Raw genomic sequence first — 22,605 nt, 5'->3', positions numbered from 1 at the left:
AGCTCTGGCAGTTCTCTTTCCTCCTTAAACAAAGGAGCAGATACTGGTCCTGCTGATGGAATAACGATCTTGTGCAGTTCTCATAGAGTAGCCTCCTGTCTCCTGGAATGTCCTCCATACTCTTAGGACTTTACTGGCAGACACAGTCTGTATGCCTGTATATGTAGAACATTACATCTGATATAAAATTTATATGCTGGATGACAGTCACTCTGGTTCACTTAATTTTTTTCCCAATTCAAGGTGAAAGATCTGAATTTGAGCCTGAAGGAAATGAAGTGAAGCAGACAAACACACACCCGGAAAGGCTACATCAAAGCCATTTTTTCCTCTTTGAAATCTTTTCATCTTTGACTATTTCCAACTGTTTCCAGTTGTGACTACAGTAATCAAACAGCTAAAGGGCCCCATCACTTGGCCATCAGTGGTCACTGCAATTACAAGGCAAAGACATTCAAAACTGTTCTCAGAAATGGTGATTTGGTGGCCCCCAGTGGATTCACATTGCTATTACAAATCTGTATTCTTAAAACGCATCGATCATAGAACAGAAGCACCGGAATTTACCAAACATTATTTAATAAATGATTTTGCAATACAAAACATCTGTGCAAAAATATTCAGACAAAATACAAAGCCAAGGCCTCTCTTGATCAATATGCATGTAAACCTGTTATGGGTACACTGATATTGAAATATACATTTACTTTTGTTTCTTCTTACCAATAAAAGACAAAAAAAGGCACTATAATGAATTTTTGCCAAATACAAAAATACCTAAACTTGATTAAGATTCACAGTCTTGTGTACAAGTGGTTTGTGCACTGCTATATTAGTACATAGACTACATAAAAAAGATGACTGTAGCCACAATGACGGCACCCATTGGTTGAAACCTTCACTTGAGCATTTTCACTTTTATTATTTTATTCTATTAGACTCTGTACACTCATATGGTAGCCAGGCCTTATACTATTCTCTGCCTTATTAGCAATTTTGCTGTCAGTGACAGCATCCTTAACAAAATGAGAAACGTCCTGTATTAAATAAGACTTCACTGATGTCAAAAATCAAGTGAGAAGTGGACTGGACTGGAGGAGTCGCCCCCTGTTGGCCATCAGTGCAGACTGCGTTGGCCTTGCTTTTTTAAATCTGGAAGCAAAGTCCATCTTATATATACAGTCTATGTTAGTATTCGTACATCATTTACATTGCTGGGGCTCATGGGTAAAGATGCTTAGGTAGCTCACTCTGCTTTAGAAAAACAGAATTACAAAAACACACAGAGAAAGGCATTTGAAAAATACACCCTCAAATGATTTCAAATAGCATGGAAACAAGAGCACACCCTTCATGTTGCTAATAACAGCCAACCAGCTTCACTACTGACCTCTACTCACTTGAATGCCATTACCTCAAGGAAAACTAAAGAGCAGTAGGATTTATAAAGACAACTGAATTTGATTTTGATGCCATTTTTGCAGCTGCTTTTCTCTAGTTGCTACATTTCACATGTGTCCACTTACTTTACAATTCAAAAATGCACTTGAGGCAAAAAAAAAGGATCCTCACTGTACTTTATGCTCTGCATGTCCTCAGTGAAAACAACCCAGATGTGTTATTGCTGTAGTTAAAACATGCACTCAGGAACATTCGCACGATGTCACCCATAGGTTGTTGACTTGACACATTACTGCTGGTTTTCTGACTTTTTTTTTTTTGAGGGAATGAAAGAAGCTTCATATTTGGCCTCTCATAAACCATCGTGGATGGCTGAGGCATAGTTTGTGCGGCTACGAAACTGAGACTCACCAAACACACACTTCGTCATCCTTCACTGGGAAACAGACAAAACGGGCAGAATTCTTTTTCAGGTTGTACTTTTTCTGTTAAAAGCTGCACGTGCTGAGCTACTCGTCAGGATCCTGTACATGTTAATACAGTCGCCACTTGGTGTGTTAAAAACAAGTTGCAATAATATCGCAGCACACCTAATTTGCAGTATCCGTATTTAGATGCAACATTCTTCTGTCTATGTACATGGCTGAGATCTCACAAAGCACCTAACTACTATAAGCATTATGCATTTTAACCCTTTTTACTTTTATTATTCTTCCATGTTTTGCTTCTTTTGCTTTTTTCTTTTTTTTTTGCACAATACAGACGTATAAATACAAAGAAGGGAACAGAACAGGACGAGGTATCCAAATTAAATTTTGACTTTTTTTTTCCCATCTCCAAAATGAAATGCGTAAAAACTTTCAGAAAAAACATAAAAGACTGTATCCAATCAATTATGCGGCGAATGAAGTGTTTGCCCTGAGAACGGTGAGGGTTAGCTATGGAAGGAAGCGAGCGCTTTGTGATGTCTTTTGTTGATCTGCAGGGGGCCCTCTTGCCCGCTCTGAAGTTAGATGCGATGTCTCCCGGAGAAACAAAACCGGGGGGGAGGGATGATGAAAGAAATGATACTTTAAAGGGAGGCCGATCAGATAAACTTCCAGCTTCACTGTGTCCGGTGTTCTTGTTGCAGACGTCTCAGATTGCGTGATGAAGTTGGAAAATTAAAAAAACCCAACAAAAACAAAACACACATTCAGCTGTCATTCTCAAAGGGACTCCTTAGCGCCTGCATGAGTACTTTCATAGCTGTTGGCAGCATGGCTATTATGCATGCTAACATAAATGTTACTGATTAGTTTTGGAGGGCCAAGGAGGCATCATTTATTGGAGCAGGCCACTGTTGATTGTTTTTATGAAGTCCCTCGCCGTTTCCATTCGCGCTCCCTTGGATATTTCATTTTTTGTGTTGACAAGCAAGCCAATGAACTAGTTTAAAAAAACACCTGAAGGTCATCACATGAATATCCATGTCTCCCTATAGGGAAAAAGTCCATCGACTGGGAATTGTTTCGGGGTTTTTTTGTCTGATTGGAACACAAACCGTTGAATAAGGCCACGGGAAGGATGTTTTCACCTTTAAAGTGTTTTACTTAATAAAAAGTTCATTTGAATATATATCTTTGTATCATTCATTCATTCAGGACCTATGTACTGTATTTACACAGAGGTTAAAATAACATTTTCAAACCATGATAGTAAGTACGCTTCCTTTAAACAGTAAGGCATGACAGAGTCAGACAGCTGCTTATATAGCCTGCTTAGTGTTTCTTGGATACCCAGATGTGTGGCACGCTCCATCTCTGTTGGGTCTCGGTAAGACCAGAGAAGAACTGTGACGCTGCGCCACTTGCTGAAGCGCTAAACTTCTCATATCTGGGATCTAACCTCAAAGAGGTTGAATATTTACAGGTCTGCAGTGATGACTGTGTCGTTGTACATCAGCACATCAGAGTCAGGGGTAAGCAGTGCTGATGTCTGAGACACGTGGTCCACCATTCCCTTCTGGGAGATTTGTCCGTACACCTGAGCCGACCCTCCGCCGCTCCCCGGCATGATGCAGTGGGACAGCAGCGGCGTGTTGGCGTCATGGTTGGAGCCCGTGGTGGAGGGCACGCCGCTGACGTGACCCGTGCTGGTGGAGCCGCTAGCGCTGCTGGGGGAGCGGCTTTTGGGAGGGGGCAGGTGGTGCTGGATTACCCTAGTTGGCGGAGCTGGGGGTGCAAAGTGAGCTGGGAATGCTGCGTATCCTGGCGGGATTGGGTATCCGTTGACTGGGATAAAGCGCTGGTGGGTTTGGGTCACGGCCATGGGCGTCCATGCTGGAACTGCACCCATCTGTCCCGGCGCGGGAATAGCCTGGGCTGGGTAGAGGTACCCTGCGGCGGCGGCAGCAGCGGCGGCATAGCGTGGGTTGCTAAGGTTGCTGACGGGGCTGGCGCTGAGCGAGGTGGTCTGAGTGGTGGCATTGCCTCCTCCACCAGAGGGCGTGCTGGAGCTGGTGTGGGACGACAACCCCTCCCAAGCTCGCAGGCGGGCATGAATATCCTTGAAGCGCGGCCGACGTGCTGGTCCTTCCTGCCAGCACTCAGTCATCAGACCATAAAACCTAAAAGCCAACAGAGTTACTTCATTACCACTAACAGCAACAATCAGACTGCTTCTAAAACTCTAAAACTAACCCCAATACCAGAGTCCAATAAAGACACTTGGACACTTGGGTTTCACCATTAGCTGGATGCTCTATCTTCTTGTATACTTCTCATATTGCACCGGTAATTGCAACATACCTTGGTGGGCAGTCTTCGGGGCAGGGCAGCAGCTGCCTCTTTCTCACCATCTCCATCACTTCCTGGTTCGAGAAACCGTAGTAGGGCTGTAGCCCGTAGCTGAAGACCTCCCACAGCACAACTCCAAACGACCAGATGTCCGAGTCCGTGGTGAACTTTCCCGAAGCGATGGCCTCAGGGGACATCCAGCGGATGGGCAGCACAATTTTAGGCTGGATGCAGTAGTAGTCTGAGGAGTAGATCTCTCTGGAGAGACCCAGGTCAGAAATCTTGACGTGGAGCTGCTCGCCTACCAAAATGTTCCGAGCTGCGAGGTCCTTGTGAACGTAGAAGTGGCTGGCCAAGTACTCCATCCCAGCAGCCACCTGGTTCACAATATTTCAAAGAAAAGTTTTTAGACATAAATTAGAAGCAAACTGAGAACATTACAACACTAATTTTAATTAGAAGTTTCTACATGAGCGATTAAGATCCGTACATCAACATTTCATGTTTAAATTGATGCAACAGTACTCCTTCCACTACGCTTGTAGCCAACTACGAGGATGTTTTTAGATCCTACCTGTATGGCCATATGCAGAAAATCTCCATGATCCAGGCTGGATTTCACCGTGCCGTCCTCATCGCTGCTACAGCCGACGTCAGAGTGCGGCGAACGCATGATGAGGAACTCGTGGAGGTCACCTTGGGGTAGAAACTCAAACAGCATGCAGACCGGCTGCTCCTGGGTAACCACACCCACCAGGCACACCAAGTTGGGGTGCTGAAGCTCGGTCAGCACTGCGGCCTCCTTTGATGAAGTCAGATTAATAATGGTGAATTTCAAAGAAGCAAACAGACAAAAAAAGGTGGCTGGCAGGTTGATTTCACGTGGATATTTACAAAAGATGTGGGAGTTTAATGGAGAGACTGAGACTGAAACTGTGTGGCTTTGAAAGGTGATTATAAGAAGATCACCCAAGGTGGTTTCACAACAGCTCATTGATCACTTTTGAAATCAAGTCGATGGCAGTACCACTTTAAAACGCGGGCACAGTTCAGGTCTGCCTCACTTTCTGTAAATGGAAAGTGAGGATTACGTCTTACGAATGCCGACTGCCTCAATCTTCCGTCACATCTAAATTTATCTGGACGGCCTTCCACCAAGTTACAGTTTATTTTGGGAGCTATTTCCAGAGAACTCATCTACAGTTGAGCGGTTCAGCCGTCTCCGATCTTTCACCACGTCTACCTTCTATAGACATACAACAAGCCGTCCTTGAAATATTGTGGGCCTAGACGCCTTTCCTCTAAGAAAGCAGCCACGTGTAGTTTTTAGCAATAGGATATTTTAGTGGTACATTTCATTTTCCAAATCTACACAAAGACAACTGATGTGGCTTCATTATTATATATATTTTTTTATGTGTGTTGTAAAAACAGTTAATTTAGAAACATTTCTTACTTGCTGGAAGTCAGCCCACTGCTGGGCATTGGAAATGTCTTTAAGGGTCTTTATGGCCACAAGCTGGGCCTGGTCCATGCCCGGCAGATACAGATGACCCTTGTAGATCTTCCCTAGAGTACATTCTCCGAGTTCCTCCATGAAACGGACAGCTGATAAGGGAAGCTCCTTGGCCTTGCTCTATAGAAGGTAGAAGGAGGAAAAAAATGGTAAGGTGACATCAATAGATTGAAAACACATTCAACAAAAATGAAATCATTACTTTTTTTGTCGGGTCAGCACCCTTTCCTCACTGCTGTCCTTGTAATCATATTTGGTGTTTGTTTTTAATACTCTAAGTTGTTTTATTAGGTATGTTGTATTCTTGTACAGCACTTTGGTCAACGCTCCTGTTGTAATTAAATGTGCTATATAAATAATTAAACTATTAAACTATTAAGGAAAAGAAAACACGATGTCGCTGCTTTCAATCTGATGTAGGCGAACTGCCTAATATAACACCGAATCCGTGTTTGAATTGTAGAAGAAAAATAAAACTATAGCTCAGAGCTGATAATTCACACAATCAGACTCGGCCCATTACATCAGCCCCCTAATCCTGCCCTTCACGCCTCTGGAAAGCAATATGGGAAAATTGTGAAATCTGGCAATATGTCCACAGCTTAAAAATGTCATCTGGCTGACAGGTTAAGCAAAATTTGGGAAGATGAGGCAATTAATTCTCTTGCCAGTAAACCATAGAATCAGCTGCAACAATAGCAGAAAACAATGTAGCGCTCCTGTGAGGGATGACTTTGCTTTTTCATTTTTTGGAACTCACTGAGGAGCGCTCTGACTGGAATGCTGGGTTACAGCACATCTAAATCCAACAGGAATGAGCTGGGCTGTGGGGTTACGAGAGGGTCAGGCACGTTTTGGAATTCATTTAAAGTAAATTGCAGTCAATTAAATCCATTTCCTCATTAAGATAAAGAAAACTAATGATTCAAATGGAGAAAACGCGGTTCAGCAGACACAGTTTGCCACAAACACCACAGCAGATACATTGTGTAAATCCCATCTGATAGAAATTTGTCACCTTAATAAGTATATTTAGTGTCAGATTTCTGTGTGAAATAGCTGAGAGGAAAGCAAATCACTCGTTTAAGAATTTGTGAGGATTGTTCATCAGATGCCCCCCACCTTACTATCTCTCAAAAAAAGGGAAAATGCCGTTCTTAAAAGGAAAAATGAAACACTTGAGGTCCCTGCTGTCGTTAGTTTTTTAAAGAAAAAAAAATCAAGAGTTTATTTTTTATATTTTATGAGTGATTATTTTTAATTTTTTTAAGGGGAAATGTCTGTGTGCTACACTTCTGAAAGTGTGAACACAGACTTTCAAACTTCAGCTCAAGTTAATCCAATATTTATTTGGATGTCCGATCTCTACCAGCAGCTTGGGAGGCCTGCAGAGGAGATGGAACCCATATTTTGTTTACAGCTTCACATGTGCAAAGCACGTAATAGCCTTTAAAACGGAGCAGATATTAAAGCCTGATTATGGGGGAAAAACACATTTTCATCCATCTTCAGTGCGATAAGTCCCAGGTATGATGCCATAAGTTTTTTTTGAGTCTCTTATCCAAAATTTGTGATGGTATTTTCATTTTCCAGTATGAATTTTATTTTTTTACATAACTTCTTATTACAATGTGTATCTTTCCCCTCATTTTTTCTTCAGGCAAATCTGTGATGTCAGATGTGTGTGTGTCTTCTTTTTTTTTTATTTTGATCATTAAGATTAGTCTTCTTTGCAACCAGAGCATAACCACGGTCGATAATCATACCGACCAATCTCATTAGAACAGCACCAACAGATGATGGTGGGAATGTTGGGGACTGAATATTTTTTATATAAAGTCGATGGTGCCAAACTGCCACTCTTGTCTATGCTTGGGAAGAGATAAAAGGTGCAGAAAGGTTGGCAGAGATTTCCAGATTCCAGGAACTTTGAGATGAATAATGAAATTCCTCTGTGAGGACACATGCACTCACACACTCACACATGCACAGTGTCTGTACGAGCTCTGAGGGGGGTGGTGAGTGTGTGTGTTGTGCATTATGAGAGACACAGATGTTTTTAGTTACGGGTTTTTTTCCCCGTCTTTCCTCCCCACACCCAAACCCTCAGATCCTCCTCACACCACCACAGATTTCTATGTGTGTGTCTAAAAGGACTGTCATAGGCAGTAACCCTTGGGTGACCCCCATGCAAGCAAAGCCTGTTAGGTAGCAGCTTAACCCAAGACAAAGCTGCAGATAATGAAAACAGGAAAGAAAGACATTTGACTTAGTAAAACGTCTAAAAGTCGTAATATTTAGCCCATATAAAAAAGTTTTTAAAAGACAGAAATCACACAGCTGCTCCCTTTTATTTAAATGTTATTATAGATTGTTAAAATTTAGCTACAAGGCTGAATGGACGCATGGGGCGGGGCTTTGCTAATCTTTCGGCTGATGGTTATGCAGTCTGCTATATTTCAGAACCCAGTTGGCAACAAGACCATTTAAAATCAACTGTATAATTCCATGACTGCATGGCTGTCACTCTCCTGTAAACGTAAGTCTTTGCAGACACAAGGTCTTCATGTAAACAGCAAGGAGAGACTCCCTTTTTAGGTCAGTGAAACATTTATTCCAGTCCCCCTCCCAAAAAACCCTCAGAAACAAAATAAAGCAAAGATATTAATGGATTCTGACGCTTCTGTGACATCTGCGATTCTCTCCGCGGCTCTTCGCTGTAATACTATACGCCTTACCTTGAGCATCAGCTCAAGTTTGCCCAGGAATACATGCTGTCTAGATAAACCCCAACCCTCCGCCCTCAACCACCAACATTATGTGGAAAAAAAGATGAGCTTACATGATATGACAGAGTGTGCAACCTTGAAAGCAACATGATACTCATACTGATGTGAGCTGTGTGTTTTACTGGGAGAGAGCATGATATACATTACAAAAAAGAAAAAAGCTCCTGTGGTATTGGGATGGAAGGATGGACAGAGGCATAGCAACGGAAAAACAATGGATTAAGTGAGACGACCAAGGATAAGGAGAAGTGTAAGGAAAGGGTGTGGAAAAAGAGACAGTGGGAGAGAGAAATAAACAGGAGGGAGGTGGTGGGCTGCAGTTGAACATTCCTGAACCTGCTGAGCTCTGATGACAGATCTGATGCTTTGTCTGAGACAGGTCGTTTCCACACACACTCAAGCCAGTAACCCCGGCATGCCGTGACATATCCCTAATGACACACAGAAGGCTGTGCCAGTGTTTTGACTCCTTCTGCAGTCTGTTTGCATGCCAAACGACAGCCTCTTTACAGTCATTACACAACAGCGTGATGATGCACTTAGTGTCCACTTCAAAATCGTGAAGGTTACAGTGTTTAATTTTTGTGTTGATATTATATGTAAAAAGTGTTCTATATCTGCAGAAATAAACGGTAATCTGCATGAGCCCAGGAAGGCCCTCCGTCATTTATTCCCCACCCTGAGTGCCATCTGCTGTGACTGTAACGCTCCCTACCTTAGGCTTGTATGCAGTTGCGAGCATGGACATCTCAACGTTCTGGCCGCGGACGGGTTTGGGTTGGCGTGTCACGGGCGGCCTGGAGGACTTCTGGTTGTTGCGGCACACGCAGATGAAGAAGAAGAGCAACGCGATGGCTAAGGGGATTACCACGCTGGGAACCAGGATGTACAGGATCTCAATGCCAGACTCCTTATGGTCTACACAGATGGAACATCGAGAGAGGGAAATCATGTCATTTCACACATGTCACACATGTGTCACAAAGACATCATCGCAAACTATGATTTAAAACTAGCGTCTCACCACAGAGGGGTATGTCGCAGAGCTCCATTCTGAACCCCTCATCCAGTGTGAAGCACCAGGGGGCCTCGTGTTTGTTCCCTGGGTTGCGGCAGTACGAGTGTCCTCCATTAAGCTCCGGGTAGCGCGCAGCCTGGTAGTTGTGGCTGTGAGGATACTGGGAGTTCCACGGCTGACACTGACGCCCTGACTTGGTTATGCTTACCGTTCCTCTGTAGTCTACCCCACTGTTGTTATAACATTTGTGATCTGGTGGAATATAACAGACAAAGTTAAACATGAGCAAGGGATCCTTTGGCAGCTTAAGAAGAGGGGTTTCTGGTAAATTACCATGAATATTTCCTAGTGAAGCATAATTCAGGCATTAGACAGTAATGTTTTAGCAGCGTCAACACAGTAAATCATTACAATGATTTACACATGAACATGTCTCACTCTTGTTAATAGGCTCTGTCATAGGGATCCCGATCCTCAGACAGTTGGCAGCCTCGGGGCTGTCAGAAGCAGCCAGGTCATCGCAGTTTGGCAGTTTCAGTCTCTTCAGTATGATCGGGTTTGAGCGGGCGATGATGTACTCGGTTTTACACAAGTCGTTCTCTAGGATCTCGCATTCGTCCTTACAGAGGTCACGGGGTTTGTCGGACCCCGAGCTGCGGTCGCACGTCGGAAAGGCAAAGTGGCACAGGGAAGGGATGGCGAACTGCGAGCAGCGGTCAGACAAATGGTTGGACGTCCCGATCATGGTGAAGGCCGCTGGGAACGAGAGAGGAAAAGAAGAAGAAAAAAAAAGGATTCAATTTCAGTTGCTTGAAAGTTGCTAAATAAGGAAGAATTAGAAGACGGAATAAAAACAGAGAATTTTATACTTTAAATGGACGACTCGCGCACAGCGATGCTGTTCACTTATTGCAAACATGTGCATTGCTGCGGCTGTCATTATCACTACGGCGACTACGATGAAGAGGAGATGCGAATAAAAAGCAGCCAAGTGAACCTGGCAACCATCCAAATGTTTCTCCAGCACATGTTGCTTGAATAAAAAGGAACATAAAGATCAGTAAGTGTGACATTAAATTCAAGATGCTGAATCTGGACTCTGCGGCTATATGATTTACAGTCCTACTGTTGGCCTGTTACGACTCTGTGGCGCCATAAATCTCAATTATCACTCGTCCTTGATGTTTCAGATCAGGCTCTGGATTCATGGCCTGCGTCATTCCCTGAACTGTTGCACGGATATAATCAATAATGACCTCTGAGGACAAATGCACGCATACGCATAAAACAAAAAGCACACACGCTAAGACGCAGACGTGTAACAACACTGTGAAACAGTGTGTCGGCCACATGTGATTCATACTGAGTGGTGAACTCCCTTTGAACTCTCTAAGTGATGTTCTGCTTCCTTCCTGGAGGATATTAATTATGATTACCTTCTGAAAAATCTGAATTTAGACAAAGTTTTTATTGAATTAGGATATAACTACACCTTTTTTATTTTTAGCAGCAAATTATGTCTCTAAAAGACATTTAATTGAATCTACCTAAAATGCAGGTGCCATCTGCCATCAAGAGTAAGGACAAAAGAAGAAGCGGCACCTATTCCAATTTTTCAAACAAAGCATAAAGAAATGACTTTTGGCTCAAGACTTTTGCACAGTACTGTATGCCCTTTGGTCAGTTTTCTTTCTCAGATCTGCAGGAACTAAATATTTAGTAACATGGAATAATCTTTAACGTGACTTCCATGTGCTTACTTAATCAAGTTAAGCCTGTACACTAAGAAAAATCAGTGTATTTTAAATCAAACGTTTCTCATGAATGAATATGTATTTATGATGGATGTAAAAGTAAATTTAACCTATTCTCAAAACATTAATTAGATTTGTGTTGGCTCGAAGGAGGTTTAGCCCGCTCAAACTCACCTGTGATCTGGGTCTCAATCTCCCCCTGCATCTGCAGCGAGTCGACAAAAATGCTGCGGTTGCCGATAAAGCGGGCGCAGGCTATGCCTCTGTACGGCTGGCAGAATCCATCTTCAGGAAACCCGTTGCTGAGAGGTCAGAGAGGCGAGAAAGAGAGGGTGCTTTTAAAGTTCGTCTGAACAACATGCATCAATTTCATCGACTCTTTCACAGGAAAACCACTAGAGGTCAGTCTACATTAGCATATCCCACAAGACCAACTAGTTCCACTCTTGTGGAGGGAAAGGCTGCTCCTTGCTGCCTTTGCTTGGCTAAAGATCAGGCAAACTCAAAGGCAGATATCTAATACACATAAATGTCCTAATTCACATTAAAGTGCATTAAGAATTAATATCTCACGTCGGACTTTATTCGTGTTGCGTCAGAGAGTTGTCACTCTGAGCCACAATTTAAAACATATGAAAGGAGAAAGAGAGCAACCTTGGTTTTTACAGCTATTCAACTCCACTCAGTGAGCTTCTTTTGGGGCATTTCTTTTAATTTCCTCGTTAATGTAACGATTCTTATCCCGCTTAACACAGTCACCACCATCCTCTCCCCTTTCTGTCTCAGTCTCTGTGCTTTTTTATTCTTTCTCCATACACACACACACACGCACACAAACACACACAGGCACACACACACAAAGCCCACGCTCACCGGCAGACCACTCGCTCAGTGTGAGATCATTTTGTCATGCGCTTTAAGTCGTACCATATGGGACGTTAAGACCAGGCACAACCGCAATATGTGGTATAGGCGAGTCCATGATGCCACTTCATATATGAAGTATATCCTCATGGTGCAGACCTGCTGCCTGAGTAATGGCGAACAGAAGCAGCTAGACTGTCACATTTTTAATATATTTAAACTGTGATTGTGTGATTGTGATTGCACCCAATCACAGTTGAGACGCAGGCCTCAGCTGTAATTGGCTGAACAATGATAACAATAGTCAAACATTTTGACTCTGATAGGTAAGGTGGCCCCGAGAGGTCGATCGGGCCGCAACTTATGAAAACACCAGCAAATAGAAAAATGCTGAAAAAGCACACAAAATAAAACTGAATAAAAACCCCAATAGAAATAGAAAAAAGTTGCTAATAATCACAAAACAACACACAAGTGTTTTTGGGGAGACAATAATGTGACAGAAGCCAACAGTAAATGGCCAATAGCAAAATACCTACAGTATTATACGAAGTGTGCAATTAAAACAACAATATAATACATAACACTGATGAATCCTCAACTGCTTTTAATGACGCCTCAGTCCTCCGTATGTTTTGGTTTCTGTCCCTTCTGTGGCTGGTCCATCACATTATTGTGTCCCCAGAAACATTTCTGGATTTTGTTTTCTCTACTTCTGTGTTTTTTATTTAACTTCCGTTGTGTTTTCTATGCTTTTGCTACATTTTTTTTTATTTACTTAGTGTTTCCCTAACTTGCAGTCTGTTTGACCTTTCAGGGCCACCATATATAGGGTTTAAAAAACACCATTGTGTAGCAGCCTAGTAAGAATTTAACTGCTTCTCTACTTCTTTTGCACATCATTCTTTTATTACGGCTTTACAGAAACGTCACTTTTGCTAATGAGAGTTGGATGGTTTACAAGAGCCGATACAAAGTGCGAAAAGCGCTAATTTTACTCCACAAGCTGTAAAAATCACACACACATTCCCCCACCCTGGTTTGGTGTGAGTGTGAGGTCAGTAGGTTCCCTCTCTCTGTGGAGTGTTAAGTGACTGAAGGGCCAAGGTCAGTTAACCCCCTTTCCCTGTCTGTGCAGATCTTAAATGGGCTTTCCAGACATGGACACACACAAACACACACACACACACACACACACACACACACACACACACACACACACACACACACACACACACACACACACACACACACACACACACACTACCAGGGCAGCGGTCTGCATACTGCCGATTCCTCAGAGATAGGGTAACTTTACAACTTAATGCAGGTTTAAACAGATTTTATCCCCGGAATATGTAATTTCCTACTAAAATATGCAGTAATAATGACTTCATGTTGCGGTGGGCCTGCAGAGGGCTTAGCACCCCTTCAACAAGCCGCAAACGCACAAACTGATACTCCTTTGGATGTTTTTCACCCTTTTGGGGAAGAGCTGCCTGTGTTTGGGTGAAAGCAGTAAAGGATGTGTTTGGTAATTGTAAGAAGTAACCACTGAATAATTGAATCATTTGAGAGACTTACAATTGGTTAAGTTCCTGCCATTTTTGAACGTAATGAAGTGGAACATAAAAAAAGGTAGCTCTGGCATGAGAAAACAAACACAAACGGGATAAAGAGCGAGGGCTGGAGTGTGTCCAGGCAGCCCAGAGGTTAGTTTGGTTGTGCGTCACAGAGAACGGTGGACACAAACATCCACACTAGCATGAAGCCACACACAGACAAGCAAATGACAAGGGAGAGGAGACGATCCACCGCAGTGCAGCCAGATCCCCGCGGGCAAATTATAACTACTGCAAGTCAGAACGCCCTAAACCAAAGCGGCTCAGCTCGAATCCCAAGTCGCCCTCACTGGGCTTCCTGTATTTTAGCTTCTTTCACTGGTTTCCAAATCAATGTAGCTTCCAAGCCCATGTCTAAGAAGCTGATTAAAGCATCTCGTCTGGTAGGGCAGGAATGGATAACAGTATGTTTGAAGAGAGATAGACACATCTACGAAAACCTAATCACTGTGAGACATCTGAGGTTTTCCGAAAACCTCTCTCTGTGTTTTTGTGTCCATTTATTTTCTCATGTGTTTGTGTGTGTCAGTGTAAGCTATCCCTAAGCAGGGGAAAGCCAAGTGCGGTTGCTATTTGTGTAAACAGTGAATAGCTGTTCAGGCCTTTGATTTTACACACTAACGCCACGGGCCCTCTGTATAATGTTTTATAACAGTTAATTACAAAGGGAGCCTTCTCCGTTCCAGACTCGATCTATAATCCAGATATAAACAGAAAGACGAGCCTCACCACAGAGCCTAAACAAGGTGCTGAAGACACTGATGCATTGTCCAATTACATTTTTTCCGACCTCATTATTTATTCAGGGAAGAGCTTGCTGAGCAGCCATGTTCTTTTTCCACCCACCACCCAGGTTCACATCCACAGTATTAAATAGAGACTCACACCTGTGTGGTAAATGCTAGCCTTTCATGGACATTTGACTCCACACATTTGCAGAATAGGTGTGTAGAAAAGATATAGAGTTCAACTCATGCGATTCATATATGATTCAAGTATTTATTTACTTTTTTCACACCAAAAATAAATAAATAAACAAACAAATAGATGGATATAAATGGAACAACTTAAAATGTTTCATGTGAGCTACATGAAGCAACCCTGAATTGGACAAATGGAAGACGTCAGATGGATGGATAGTTGTTGAAGAATGAAAGTACAAAAACACCTACGTACATGTTGTTATTACCTGGTTGGACCCCATTACAACCGTCCTTTCAAAACTGCTTTAATCCTTGGTGGTACAGATTTAGCAAGGTGCTGAAAAAGTCCCCTGAGATTTTATCCATACTGCCGCGATAGCATGAAGCAGTTGCTGCAGATTTTTCTCCCCTTCCACCACATGCCAAAAGTGCTCTAATTGGACTGAGATCTGGCAGTGCTGTGTGTCAAAATCCCAGTATATCAGCAGTTTCAGTACATCTAGCACCAACAACTATGCCACAAGTCTTCATTCAGCTTTCTTTTCCATTCCGATGCTCGGTTTGAATTTCAGCAGCTCATCTTGACCGTGTCTGCATGGCTAAAGGGTTACTGTCATGTCATTAGCTGATTAGTTATTTGTTAATGAGCAAGTGTACCTAATAAAATGGCAGGTGAGTTTATATGAATTTGAAAGCATCCAATAAGAGAACAAGACTGGTGATCCTATCCATACTAACTATTTTGGCACTGTTATAAAAACCAAGGTAACTCTTCTTTATGTTTTCAGGACGTCTCACTCGAAATCCCAAATGTAAATCCACACGGTGGTGCTAGGAGATTGTCAAATACATAAGGTAACATAATCCAACATCTGCATATTATTGCATGGTAATCCATCTAATAGGTGTTGAGATGTTTTAATTTGAACCAATGAGGTAAACCAGCCCTCAGACTCAAACGGCAGCTCTGGAGACATTCTGTAAACTAAAATTAGGAATGTATCCTCATATGATCAGAAATTATGACTGTACAAACACTAAGGAAAAGAACATGGACATATTTACAATACTGTGCAAAAGTCCTGAGCCACCTCAAATTTCTTTATGTTTTGCTAGCAAAATTGGAAATAGGTGCAGCGATATATTGAAACATGTGCAAACCTACATGCAAATAAAGTATATAAAGCAAAAACAGAGTTTGTACAATTGCAGTGTGACAGTCAACATTTGGTATTTGACCACCTTTATTCTTCAGCACTGCCTGAATTCCCTTTGGCAGCTTTCTTAGAATTTCTTTAAGTCGTCTTCAGGAATAGTTTTCCTTGAAGGCCATTTAAGCTTTTCTTTGGATGTTGCTTCAACTAAAGAAATGGGAACAATTGCTACAGGCTGCATTTTCAAATTGGTACCTTGCTAAGTTTTCGGTTATGTTTTGACATAACAATGATTCATCACTTGAGTAAGGTGCCTTTTTATGCTTGAACAAGCCACAGGTCAGCATTCAGTTGCTTGAACTGGTCAGGTGCACGGACTAGACTGAAAACAAGTGAAAAAACAGCCAATGTCCAAACAACTGTGAACAAGCACCGAGAATTGTTGCTCAAGACCACTTTAATAAACATCACAAGAAAGTTTGGCTCCTGGAAGTAAATTCTAAAGAAATTACAAGTGGCTCAAAACCTTTGCACTGTACATTTTTAGATTTTCATAGGCAGAAACACACGTGCTTGGACAATGAAACATATAAACCACAAACTGATGATAGGATGGAGCGGGCTCGTTTTGATGTCTTCTCGCTGATCTCTTGACTAATACTGTGTCAGAACATCAGTACAATGACACAGACACGTTCCGGGATTTAAGGGCTGTGGTTTAACACAAACATAGAATTATCAGGAAAGGGAGAGTTTTCAGTTAAGGAAGAATGTTAAAAAATGTTGAGTCAACTCTGAATATCTCTAATAAGTTGTTCAATCTGGCAAAACAGCTGGATTTTTTTAACCATATTCATCAAAATGTCCAAAGTTCTCAGTATTTCCACAGACCCCGTAAACTCTCCCAGTTCCACTTTCCAACGTGATGACTCGTCTTCACTCTTATCAGCTTTTCCGTGATGACTTTTATTGGTCAGTGGGACACATGGCAGTGAAGATAACTGTCCGACCAATGAACACAGAACATGAACACAGCTCAAAAAGGCTGTGACACGAATTAGCACACACTTTCTTTACTCCAGAATATGACAAGCGGCCTCGTCTTAGTCTCATCTGAGGATTAAACTGTGGTGTAGGGTTTTGATAATGAAAGAAACCTTTAAGCCTTGAGGATATAAGCTCGAGTGTTTCCCCATAAGAAGTCTGTGATGATGGGTTTGTGCTGATTTGTGGGGTTAAAGGGATGAGAATCTCAATGCTCTTTGTTGGAGCATACTATGGAAAGAAAAGGATTTGAGGATGATGAGAAGGGGGAGGGGAAATCCTGAAGACACTTTAGATTTTAGGGTTTTGTTTCCATTAGCTGCTCCGGGTGCTGAGTGAAGAGGAGATGAGCTGCTAGCAGCATGAGGTCACAGCTGTTGTATCCTGATTAGCGATGCCCCTAAACTTGTTTTTATTTAATCACTCTCTTCCTGGTTTGACAGGAATAATAAATGCTTTGACAGAATCAGGAGGTATAACCAGCCCATTATACATATTACATTGCATAAATTCATAATTGTCATGTTATTGTGTAAAATGTAAAACAAACCAAAGTGCAATGATGTGCAAATCATCTAAAGCCAAGTTTAAAAAAGTACATGACAAATTTTTGAGAGTCAGAAAAGAAGGTGACTGGTTGGATATGCCCAGTAAAGCTCATGAATTACAACTGTTTGCAAATTGTTAGATGCTATGCATGTTTGCAACAGATTAAAGATGCCCAACAACAAATCAGATGGCACTTGTGCGTCTGGAGAGAGACATCAAAGTCTCAGTTTTTCAATTTCTCTGTGCAGCAGGTGAAATATACACGCATTTGTCAGCAACGGCTGCAAGCTGGCGATTTACATGTTGGGCTCTCTCCATTGGCATGCACTCATGATTTCATTATCACAGTAGAGCTGTGTAATGATCTCTTACTGACAGGGAGCCAAAACGGCCACCAGAGGCTGAGGCTGACTGGGATCTGTGGCTGCCAGTGGCCCGTGACCACACTGGGAATGAACAGCAAGTGAGGGCAAACTGAGGCACTGCATCAGGATACAATGGAGAAAGAAGGCCCTCTTGGTCCTCATATTACTGCTGCTCACTGACTGCAACAATAGAGCCTTCTGTCAGAGAGAAGGAACCTAACAGAGCGCTAAGAGAAGAAGGATGTAAGAACAAACATGAGGGATTAATTTGAGCTGGTGTGCATTTAAAAAAAGGGGAAAAAAAATAAGGAGGCTTCTCCGAAAGAAATCAAAATCACAGTTTTTTTCCATCCAGCATAGCAAAACTTTGGTAGTATGGTCGAAACTGAATGCTAAGCTTGATTAATATAGCCATCAGTATGAGGGTTTATTGGGTGCCAAAACCATGAATGAAGCTTTATAATACTACGAGGAAGAAGGTTTCTTCTTCTGTGGTTTTGTATCACAGCATTAATATAAACAGTAACGGGGTAAACAGTACAAATGGGGAATTCAGTGTCTGCCGTTTACAGATGATCCAGCTGTTATTTTACTGCCTCCCTAGCTACCCACTCAGTCTGGTATCATTTAAATGAATGGGGAGGCTGCACTAAGCACACAGACAGTGGGTCTAAGGCAAAGTGTATAAAACATGGATGTGTCACTGGTTTGGTTTGGGGACTACTGTTTTGGAGCCTCCATGGCCTTTTAAGAGACAAGTAACCAAACACTGGAGTGACCATATAAGGTGTGAGCTAATGCTAGGTAGTTTAAACTAATGATGCAGTGGAAACAGACACCAGCTAATTATGTGCTAACATATATAAAAAAAAATCTCTCTCTCTCTCTCTTTCTAGATATTTATCTCACTGCGACTGTAACCAGGGTTTAGACATTAGAATTTTTCTCCTAATGAGTCATATTTAAAGTGTAGCATATGTGCTCCACTGACCAGCAGAAAAGGCTACACTTCTGAAGAGACCAGGTGCCAAAGAATCAAAACCAGACATTTTGGAAAACTGTGGAGCACTTCACTTTGAAAAGATTTCCTCTTTTACAAGAGCAACTTTGTGTCAATGAATATGGAAGATGAGTGTTGTTTGTATAAAACAATGAAATAGGACAACAAAATAGAGAATTATTCCTACATAAAGTTACTTACTCAATGGCTTTGACCCTTTGAATATTTTTACTCTGGCTTCATTTTTCAGTCTCATTGCTTATCACTTGGTCTGAACATAGTCTACAATCACAGTCTTTGTTTCTCTGCTAATGCCAAATATAGAATTCTTGCACATACTTCAACTGATTTTTACTAAAAAGCCAGAGCAGTGATTAGTGGCTCTGAAAAGTAAAAGCTAAAGCTTTCATTAAACTGCCTGTTTGAATAACTCTTGAAATGAGATAAAACCTAGAAAATTATTTTTGTAAACACTTCACTGAATGCAACTTAGATACTGATCTTATCTATAATAACGCAAAAATGACTCCCAGATATAGATATTGCGCTGCGCTCTGCTAAGAGTTCAACATGCAGGAAAGGCCCCGACATCAATCCCGTCACTCCTCACAAAACTCCTGACCTGGTGACATCACTTTCCCAGAGGGCAGAAAGGACTCAGAAGTCCTGGAGGGTGGAGGGTTTGGGCAGTGAAGGTGTCAATCTGTCTGTCAATTAGGAGTATAGGAGGCAATATGTCTGCTTAAGCCTGACATAAACCCAGTGGTTTTTCAGCAGACGCATACATACAAACAAACAGAGCTCAGGGGTCACAGAGTAGAATTTGCTGCCTGAGGAGGAGAAGGCTGGAGGGTTTTCGCTTGAATAGCCACTTGAACGTCTTAGCAAAAACTATAACCCAAAGCAAAGGAAAGTAGAGGAAAAAGTGTGATGAAGAACATTAAGAGGAGGGTCAAAGATTAATAAAATACAAAATACAACGAACCTGGCAGCTTTGATATCTGAAAAATAGAAATGTTGATAATTTTCAGAACAGCTAAAATCGTTTAAGCAGGAAGGACCAGCAAAATGGGAAAAACAGCCTTATAATGTTTGACTTCCATGTAACAAAAAATTAGGGCTCTGAATTCCAAACTGTCAGTTGAGTATAACAAATACATCAGTTCGTAATTTATTTTCGTAAGTCTTCTCCCCCCGGAGAGCTATTACAAATTTTATTCTTGTTTTCCATCTCTGTTGCAAAAAGATTCCTGACTTTATTTTTTTTCTTAATAGCATTCCTTGAATTGACTCCAGGCTGCCGGCAAACATCCGCGTGGAAACAATAATGACGAGAAAAGTAAGGAAAGCAGAAAATAAGGAACAGTGGAACAAGACTGCCAGCAGCAAACCTGCTTCTATCCCCCCACCCTCCACACACAGATATATACACACACACACTTTTGTGCATGATTTACGACAGCTTATAGCCTAGATCACAGATCCCAATCTGAACACACAAAGACAGACACTTAAAAAAGACAGGAGGACACATGTTTTGGCTAACTGGCTACTGGCGGTGCTTAAGGAACAAGAATGTGCATGTTTGAACACAAGCACAGCTTCCTGAGGAAACTGGAATAATCCTTGATGAGAGCGAGTAAGAATCACAAAAGACACGGAGAAAGGTAACACTGTTGTACAGTGAAGCTCATAAATAATCCATCTTTAAACACACTGGGGACTGTATGACAGAGAAAACACACAAAAAGACTTATGTTCAGTTTAAGGACATCCACCTTAACTGACATTCCTGTAACTAAACAAAGCTTCTAATGAACTGCTGACAGTATGTACTGTATGCCTTTGTCCACTGGATACATTTTCTGCAATTCCCACGGAAAAAAAATAGCTTTACAAATGATAATACACTTTATTTATATAGCACCTTTAAAAACAGTTTACAAAGTGATCTGACAGAAGTGCAAAGCAGAAAGGTCAACGGGTAGACAGACTGGAGGCAGACAAACAAGAAGACTGAAGAAGGACAAGCAAATGATCATCATGTAACAGAATCATTGTTCAAGGAAGTCAAGAACAAGAAGTAAGACTTAGCTTTTAAAATATTAGCACTTAGTTTTAAAAATATTATTTAAAATATTATTTCCAAATAATAAAATATTATTTCCAAATAAGTGGAAAATAAAACAGGACCTAAAATTGCGCCTTGTGGCACACCACAGCTAGCATGAGGTGTAGATGATGAATGGTGACCTTTGGTCCTCAAAAGGTTACCATTCTAAAAGGTACAAATTAAACCAAGTGCAGTGTCCCTCATGCCAACCTATGATTTAGGATAACATTTTGTAATCTACTTTATGAAATGCTACAGTTATATCTAAAAGAACTGAAACTGCACTCTCTCGTCTATCTAATGTTAAGAGGTTATTTGTGACCTTGAGGAGAGCAGTTTTTGTGCTATACAAAGTTAAGTTGGTTCTTCAAAAAAAAAGTAATTTTGACATTTTGAAACTGGGCTGAAAGTACTTTTTAGGGGTTTTTTTTTGATAACTGGAAGGATGAAGATTTAAAATAAGACTGGACAACAGCATAGCAAAATGTCATTACTTAAAGAAATGTTTATGAGCGATACAATACTTTAAGAAATTTGGTGGGGATATAATTGATTTTGCATGTGGTCGGCTGCATGTGTAGAAAGGTTTCAGGTGAAAAGGAAGGTGAAACTTACATTTTTTGCTGAGATGTAGTATCTCTACTACATTGCAGTAGAGGTAATTTTTTAAAAAAAACCCTAACATCATTAACCCTTTCAAAAAGATATTCAAAAACATATCACACGGCTCTTGTGATGTACTAGTGAAATGAAAATGTCAGGGAGCTATAACTGAGCCTGTGACTTTAAACACTGTTCTGGGGGTTACAAAGATAGTCTAAGAAATAAATTTGAGAAAAGGGATACTCTTTAACTGCATGTTGATAACAGATGTCATAAAATACATATAGACATGTGTTTTTTCTTTCTTTTCTTTTACAGGCTCTTTTTAATTTACTGCTGGATATATTCAGCCCGGGTGCGGTGTTGAATTTGGCTCTTTGTCCTTGTAGGAGGTGATAGAGTGAAGAAAGGTGTAGCATGTTTGATTAACAATGAAGACCAGATCCCCTGTGCTAAAATTTGCAGTAAGAGCAGTTAAAAGGAAACAGCAGTAAAAAGTGTCAGAAATCTATATGCACAATACCTGATTTTGATCCCAGTCACTGCAAATGTATCTTTGGTTCACTTTATAAATTCCTTTTTAGGATGAATACCAAACAGAATGAACAATTATTACCCAGTGTGATCGGGTGGAAACCCCTTTCCTTTGATATACACATCAGGCATATTGCTGTTTCTCGACACATTTTATATTCAGAGAATTCAGGCATTTTGTCTTTGAGTTCCTGGCGACTACAGGCAAGTAGCAATCTGTTGATGAAACTAAAGCACACAACCAAACTTAAGGAATGTGAGTACAACAGAAAACACTTCTAGGAATGCTCCAGAAATCACTGTCAGCTATAAAAGTACAATATTCACCTGCTGTGTGACAACTGGTGTAAAGCACAAATCTTGACACGGACATAAGAACTCAAAAATGGTTTTGCTGAAGGTATTTTAAGGGATATGACTTGTCTTCCAGGTCCAACCTTCCAATAATAAGATAAGTTAAGGCTGCTGCACTCGTAGAAACAAACACAACTATTCATTTGGTGAAAGCGCCAGGCAAACCCTCTCACAGCTGTCGTATATATTTACAATATGCTTGATATATGTGCACGTATGTGCAAC

At 41.3% G+C, this 22,605-nt stretch overlaps 1 protein-coding gene across 3 annotated transcripts in view; it reads right to left on the bottom strand.

The window, feature by feature from the left end:
- Window positions 1–562: 562 nt before the first annotated feature.
- ror1 (receptor tyrosine kinase-like orphan receptor 1) overlaps window positions 563–22,605 on the bottom strand; it is a 134,432-nt gene continuing 112,389 nt past the window's right edge. Inside the window, exons 1-9 of one of the 3 annotated variants that reach the window (XM_025899817.1) lie at window positions 12,722–13,290; window positions 11,430–11,557; window positions 9,940–10,257; window positions 9,508–9,753; window positions 9,199–9,401; window positions 5,635–5,814; window positions 4,753–4,980; window positions 4,191–4,555; window positions 563–4,009 (exon numbers count right to left, since the gene is read on the bottom strand). In XM_025899817.1, the coding sequence (XP_025755602.1) occupies window positions 3,307–4,009; window positions 4,191–4,555; window positions 4,753–4,980; window positions 5,635–5,814; window positions 9,199–9,401; window positions 9,508–9,753; window positions 9,940–10,257; window positions 11,430–11,460 (2,274 nt within the window). In that variant the 5' untranslated portion in view covers window positions 11,461–11,557; window positions 12,722–13,290 and the 3' untranslated portion in view covers window positions 563–3,306. Of the gene's footprint in view, window positions 4,010–4,190; window positions 4,556–4,752; window positions 4,981–5,634; window positions 5,815–9,198; window positions 9,402–9,507; window positions 9,754–9,939; window positions 10,258–11,429; window positions 11,558–12,182; window positions 12,239–12,721; window positions 13,291–22,605 lie in introns of those variants that run through there. The other 2 variants (XM_025899818.1, XM_005457086.4) reach the window with 2 other exon arrangements.

Source organism: Oreochromis niloticus, linkage group LG17 (assembly GCF_001858045.2).
Source record: "Oreochromis niloticus isolate F11D_XX linkage group LG17, O_niloticus_UMD_NMBU, whole genome shotgun sequence".
In the NCBI taxonomy this organism is placed as follows: domain Eukaryota; kingdom Metazoa; phylum Chordata; class Actinopteri; order Cichliformes; family Cichlidae; genus Oreochromis; species Oreochromis niloticus.
This window is presented reverse-complemented; position numbering and strand designations above follow the sequence as displayed.